Genomic DNA, 6,577 nt, shown 5'->3' with positions numbered 1-6,577 from the left:
CTTCCAACATACAAGGCCTTGGAAGCTGAAAGACTTCTTTTTTTAAAAGCGTTTTCCTTTCACAGATTGTTTTTAAATCACTTTTTAAAAACAAACAAACCCACCAGAGTTTTCTCTGACCCCTCCCAGAGGTTTAGGCACCTCCCCAATTAAAGCTGCCAAGGACCTTTGCATTTTTTAGGCGCTCCAGAGTTTTAAAATGTCACCTTTTGAGAGCCTTCACATTAAGTAATACAACTACACGTCCTTATAACCCAATTTAATTTATGCTGTTACTATACAAATAAATAATTTTGACTTCTCAAAAACGTATATGTAGTATGGCTTTTATAACCCACATAAACTTCACATTACCTACAACTAACATTAAGGGAATTTTTTCCCAACCGAAAAAAAAAATCGGCCCACGAAAAGGTTATTGAGGGGGAAACAGGATTTTTAAAAAAGGAAATGTATTGTTCAGAGTCCTTTAATAATACCAAAATGAAAATATGATGTCAAGATTTTCTTGATACAGATAAACGCATTTAATTTCTTTAGATGACCTTAACTTACGTGTTTGTGAGTGAAATGATAACTCAACATTTTAAATATCTTTTACATATATACTGACTTTCACAAAGTGCATCGGAAAATTAAAAAAACTCCCTGAATTTCAGGGATTCACCCAAAAAAACTATTCGAATGAACATTTACAAGAAAATAAAAGAGAACACAATCTTTTGAACCCTATTTATACAGATGTTATGAAATACAGAGAAACTGTCGCTAGACTTCCAGTTTAATTTCTCACCTTAAGCCTTTTGTTGCTTCCTTTTTTAGGAAAAAAGTCTCATTGTAAGTAGATATCAGGCAGGACTTGGAGCATTTTATATATAATATAATCCAAACAAAGGGTGTTTTTATCGGTCCCGTTTGTTTTCAAATGTTCTGACAGTCCTTTGCTGGGTGGTGGCTTGTTTTTGAGAAAAGGAAAGAGACGGGTGTTGGAGGGAGGTGGATAGTGGGCAAAGAGGGAGCCTTTCTATGTATTGCTCGTCGCTCGAGAAGTTTGGGCGAGTGGTGTGTGTGTGCGCGCGCGAGTGTGCGTGCTTGTGGTTGTAGGTCTCCGGTGTATGTGTACGTCTGGAAGTACAGTTTTTAAAGTGTTTGTGTCGGAGGATGGTTCGCTTTCGTTTCCGTACCACGCATTCGATTTTTATCCGGGCGTGGAAGGCGGAGCGGAGCTCCTCGCACAGCGGGCGAACCGCAGCCCGGGAGCCCTAAGCTGCTCCACCTCGCGCCCAGCCCGGGCCCCGGGGGCGTCACTGAAGCCCCTGCCCTCCCGCCCCCCCGCTCGCTCGCCCTCCGAACCTCTCGTTCGTTCTCGGTGTCTCTACTCGCTTGCATGCTCGCGCCTCTCGCCCGGCCTCTAAGAGTCGTTGGGGCCAGACGCTGCTTCCTTGCCTCCCGCGGAGGCCGCCGCCGCCGCCGCAGCCGCCGCCGCCGCTGCCGCCGCCCGGGCGGCACTGACGCCGGAGTCATGCAGGATGAGGTCGGGGGATTCGGAACGGGGCGTCTCCAGGTTGCTGGCGTCCGTGTCACTGTCGCTGCCCTTTTTGCCCCCGCCGCCCCCGTTGTGCGTCTTAATGTGTTTGCTCAGGTGGTCGCTGCGCATGAAGCGCTTGTTGCACACCGGACAGGCGAAGCGCTTCTCGCCCGTGTGAGTCCGCAGGTGCCGCTGCAGCTCGTCCGAGCGCGTGAAGCGCTTGCCGCAGAAGAGCCAGTTGCACACGAAGGGCCGCTCGCCCGTGTGCCAGCGCAGGTGCGCCTTCAGGTGCGACGTCTTCCCGTACACCTTGCCGCAGCCCGGAATGTGGCAGCTGTGCAGGCCCTTGCGCCGCAGGCTCGCCCCGGCCGGGCCCAGCCGCTCCGCCTCCTGGCAGTTGGGGCAGTCGCAGGTGGCGCGGCCCGAGTAGCGGCGGGCAGAGCGTGCCGAGCTCCCCCCGGCGGCGGCGGCCGCGGCGCCCGATATCATGGCGCTGGCGGCGGCGGCTGCCACGGCGGCGCTGGAGTCCGAATAGGAGGGCAACACCGGCTTGAAGCCGTCCTGGGCCAGCAGGTGCTGGCTGGTGGAGAGCAGGTGCGAGGCGGCGGCGGCGGAGGAGCCGAGGCCAGTGGAGCTGAAGGCCGAGTGCGTGAGCGAGCTGAAGTCGGGGTTGTAGGTGCCCAGCTGCGAGTGCAGCGAGGCCTGGGGGGCGCCCGAGTGCAGCGAGCTCTGGAGCCCCCCAGCGGGGTTCTGCACTTCCAGCCACGAGCCCGGGCTGCTGTGCACGTCCCACCACGACGACGCCGCGCCGTTGGTCACCTCGCCGGCCGCCAGCGTCGAATGGAAGCCCGACTTGTACCACGACTCGTACGGGTGCGCCATGCCCACGCGCGGGTACAGGCCATCGGCCGCCGTCGTGTGCACCTTGGAAATGAAGGCCGACTGGCCACCCGCCTCCTGCGGGGACACCCCGGCCGCTGCCGCCGCGGCAGCCGCCGAGTTGGAGAAGAGGCCGCCGTAGTCGCTGCTGAAGGCGGACGACGTGGGCGACGTGGAGGCCAGGCAGAAGGCGCTGTTGGCGGCGCCCGAGCCGCCCGCCAGGCCGCCCGAGCCACGGCCCCCGGTGGCCACCGCGAAGCCCGAGAGGCTGGAGCCGAGGTTGCAGCTGGACGAGGAGCGCTTCCAGGGATGAAAGCCGCCTTTGGCGAAGGCGCTCGACTCCGGCAGCGTCGTCAGCGGGCTCGTGTTGCCGATCTTGTTGCAGGTCGCCGCCAGCATGGCCAACGGGGTCGTTCCGAAGCGCGGCTCTTCCTAGAGTGGGTGGGATGGGGGAGGGAGCAAGGAGGAGGAGGGCAAGAGGAAGTGGGGGAAGAAACAAAGTGCACCCGTGAGCAGCCTCGTCCCCTGCGGCTGCTCCCGGGGGGTCCTGGCTCCCCGCCTCGCGCCTCCTCCCCACGCGCCCGTGGAGGAGTCGCCGCACCGGGCGCGGAGCAGGGGCGATCACCGGGGCGAAGGTCTGGGCGCCGGAAAGTTGCACTTCGCTGAGGCTATAAATCAAAGATGCCTCCGTGTTCCCCGCTGCAACCCTGCCTACAATGGACTTGGGTTGTCGCCGTAAACCGGCTCCTCTCCCAGAAGACCCCAAGTCGCCCTTCGGGGTGAAGCGCGAAGGTAAACACAGAGACCAGAGACAACAAACACCGGGTGAGGGCGGAGGCGGCCGAAACAGCAGCCAGGGACGGGCGAAACTTGCAGCACTCCCAGGGTGGCTACGACTTGACTTTTCTTTTTTAATAGAAAACGTTTGGTTTTAAAGTTTACATACACACAAACACAGCGATTATGAAAACAATAATCCGAGGATAAGCGGCCAGAGACGGATTTCAAAGTCACGGGCGAATTGGGGAGCCGCGGAAATGTAAATGTTTATTAGCGTGACTAGATGGACTGCAAAACGATTAAGACTGTTTTCTGGAAACACCACTGTCGCATAATTGCAACAAAATCCCCAAAGCAAGGCCGGGGATGGGGTATAAATCACGAGGGGAAGAAAAGAAACCTCTAGTTTTTTTTTGAAACCAAATGAAAAAGGACTTGATTAAGAAGGCCTTTTCTTGCAAAGGCATCTGCTGGGTTCCAAAAACTTGGGAAAAAATCAGTCCCAGAAATGTGGAAAGTGCTAATAGAAGCTGAAGCTGCAGTCTAGCAGCAACAGTTTCTCCGGAGCCGCAGACCCCAGAAGGCATAACGAAAAATTACTCCGGTTAAAACAAGGAAATGCGTTGCCGCGCTTGCGACTTACCCCGAGTATAGACGTGGCCATAGCAGGTCTCTGGCTGCGCAGCGAGGCTGGGAGCGGGGCTGAGCCTGGCGGCTGCTCGGAAAAACTGCTTGGGTCCCGCGCGGCTCCCGCGTCCCCGCGCTCGCGCCGAGCGGACTCCGGGCTCCCGCCGGCTAAACTCAGCCTAAGTGCGAGGAGCACCCGCTTTGAAGTGCCGCTGGCTGCGCCTCTCGCCCAATGAGGGCGCAGGCAGAGCAGACGGGAGCTGCCCCGCAGCCAATCAGACGCGCCGAGGGGCCCGAGCCCGGGCTCCCGGCGCGTGCCAGTCAAGTCGGCTAGCTAGGGCCGCGGGGGTGGGGGGGAGTAGTGGGGGATACTTGGCGGGGGTGTGGGGGGGCGAGGGAGGGCTGGGGACTGAAGAAATTACAGTGCAATTAAAAATTTACACTCACGCACCAAGCCAGGTTTAAGTACCAATGAAACCGAGCCACAAGCACCCCCCCCCACACACAACCCACCCCGAGATGTTGCAAGTTAGGGCTGACAGTCCTACTCGACTCCCCACTTGTAGGAAAGGAGGCAGGAGGGGAAGAGACACCCAGACACAGCCCGCATCAGCAGGGCCCAAGTGGAGACGGAAATGTCAGCCCTCACTTTGTGTGTCCAGGCTTTTGCCTACAGAACACAACTTCAGCTTGTATCTATCTTTCTTGCTTGTGATTTTTATCATTTCCGTGTGTCTTCTACCCAATTCCTTATTCCACTAGATTCAATTTTACTCTCACAGTTATACTGGGGAGGGGGCGCGAAGGGACAGCTCCTCCGAAAGGAGCGAAATAGGCCTCTCTGTGCAGATCTACATCCACAGATTTGTTGGGAGGGCCTGGAGCCTGCTGCATCCCGCCATTTCCCCCCAGCGGTGTAAGTGACTTCCTAATTGTCGCTCTGGCCTCTGACCCGGGGGGTAATACAAGTGCCACTCACGCTAGAGGCTTCTGGTGGTAATTGAGGGCACCCTTTGTACGGTTTCGCCAGCGCTTAGATACCAGGTTAACCCAGTTGTCAAATATGACTAAACAGTGGGATGTGCTGATTATCTGCCGGGTTTTGCTGGGGGCTGGCATGGGGGTGGGAGGCATCAGCCCATACAACACGCTGCACGAAGCCGCTTATTTTCACATTGTAACAACTTTGGAAACAGAGACCGGCGCGAGCGGCGTCCGCCCCCACCTCCACCTCCGCTGAAGCTGCAGCTTGCTCGGCTGTTTGTTTAACCCGGTGAAGATTTGCATGTCGCGTTTCATCCTGGATTGGAGTTTTCTTGTCCCAGCTCCAACCCACTCCCACTCCAGACCACGAGGGCCTAGAGGCTCGTCTGTAGGGCAAGTGCGCTGTGTTAAGAGGTGGACTCCCCCTTAGTGCCCTACTTTCACGGACGCGCCCGAGAAATCTTTCCAGGACTTTCACCCGGGAGGGCGGAGGACCAGGCCACACGTGGGCACCTCCACATTTTGCAGGCTGGAAGCATCCTGAAGTCCTCCCTGGACCTTGTCAGTGTGAAAGAGGTGTGTCCTCAAACAGACCAGGGTGCGTCTTCGAGTCCCCCAGCAACCGCTGACCTGCCTGTTTTTCTCTTTCTGGGCCCCGCTTTCTCTTTCTTCTCCAGGGTAGCCAGAAGCTGTTTTTGAACCATAAATACCAGCGCCCCCGGGCAGACCTGGGCACTGGTTTTAATATAGCACACTCCCCACCAAACCCACACCCTGCTTCTTAGGAAAAAAAAAATTTAAACTACCAACCCCAAACCCTCGGGTGCAAACGACGAGTTGTCGCGGAGCCGGTGCAAGTGACAAGGATGTGGAACTGTGCCCCCCGTGTTTTCTCTCCTCTTTTGCAAGATCTCTTGACCCAAAAGTACGACCAGAGTGGCGCTGCTCTCGGCCCTGTGATGGAGCCTGGGTGTGTCTTGGCGCACTCCGTGGGTGGGGAGGGCTATGTGGTTCACTTTCTTGGATTCCTGTTAAAATACTTTGGCTCAGAATGGGTTTTTTTTCTTTTTTTTTTTTTTTTCTCTTTTTTGTTTAAGGTGGCGAAAGCACCAAGGAAATTATGACAGAGAAAGAGAAGGGACAGAGGAGAAGAGAACGAGAAGGCTCGTGTGGCTGTCAATGAAGTGCTGTGCCCTGGGAGACTGTAGTGGAAATGGGGGTGGGGAGGTGTGAAAAGTCCCTGAGGGACGCGGGGTGGAGGGCTGAGGAGAAATCAGGCGGCCTAGAAGAGCCGGAAAGCCCAGCAGGGGGACCCGGGGGCCGTTCCCAACAGGTGACTTCTGCCCTGGAAGAAGACACTGGTTCTCGGCTTCCCATAGAGTCTCCGCGTGGATTTACTAATAGAGGGATTGTTAAGTGGCAGCGAGGCGTTTCCGACTCACCCTGTGCAGCCTGGGGAGGAGAAACGCCGAGGTTTCCCCCGTCCACCTCCTCCCCTACCCCCAACACACCCTCTCCTTAAGGAAACCTGACAAAGTAATAAATAAGACAATCCGAAAAGCCACTTAGCACTAGTGACATTTTCAAGCCAACCATTTAAAACAGTTCTCGCAGACACCTCGGGCTTCGGCGCTCTGCTCGCCTTCCTCTTCTCCTCCTCCCCTCGGATCCCCTCCCCTCCCCCTCCCGCCGTTTTCCCCGTAGTTCCAGCTGTCAGACTCTAGACGTGGGCACTCGCATATTCCTTTAGATACATGCGTCTGCATCACAATAAAAGTT

General features: G+C 56.1%; 1 protein-coding gene across 1 annotated transcript; it reads right to left on the bottom strand.

The window, feature by feature from the left end:
• Positions 1-453: 453 nt before the first annotated feature.
• Positions 454-4,001, bottom strand: SP9 (Sp9 transcription factor). Its single transcript, XM_024243052.3, has 2 exons — positions 3,831-4,001; positions 454-2,839 (listed from the first exon to the last, which is right to left on the bottom strand). The coding sequence occupies exons 1-2, from the start codon at positions 3,849-3,851 to the stop codon at positions 1,412-1,414; spliced, it is 1,449 nt and encodes a 482-aa protein (XP_024098820.1). The 5' UTR covers positions 3,852-4,001; the 3' UTR covers positions 454-1,411.
• Positions 4,002-6,577: the final 2,576 nt, after the last annotated feature.

This window comes from Pongo abelii, chromosome 11 (assembly GCF_028885655.2).
Source record: "Pongo abelii isolate AG06213 chromosome 11, NHGRI_mPonAbe1-v2.0_pri, whole genome shotgun sequence".
In the NCBI taxonomy this organism is placed as follows: domain Eukaryota; kingdom Metazoa; phylum Chordata; class Mammalia; order Primates; family Hominidae; genus Pongo; species Pongo abelii.
The sequence above is the reverse complement of the archived record's forward strand: the minus strand, read 5'-3'. Positions and strand labels throughout refer to the sequence as shown.

Coding starts and splice junctions, on each gene's coding strand:
- SP9 (XM_024243052.3), bottom strand. CDS start 3,851: ATGGCCACGTCTATACTCGGG. Junction 2,840..3,830: donor TGGCCACGTCTATACTCGGG/GTAAGTCGCAAG, acceptor CACCCACTCTAG/GAAGAGCCGCGCTTCGGAAC.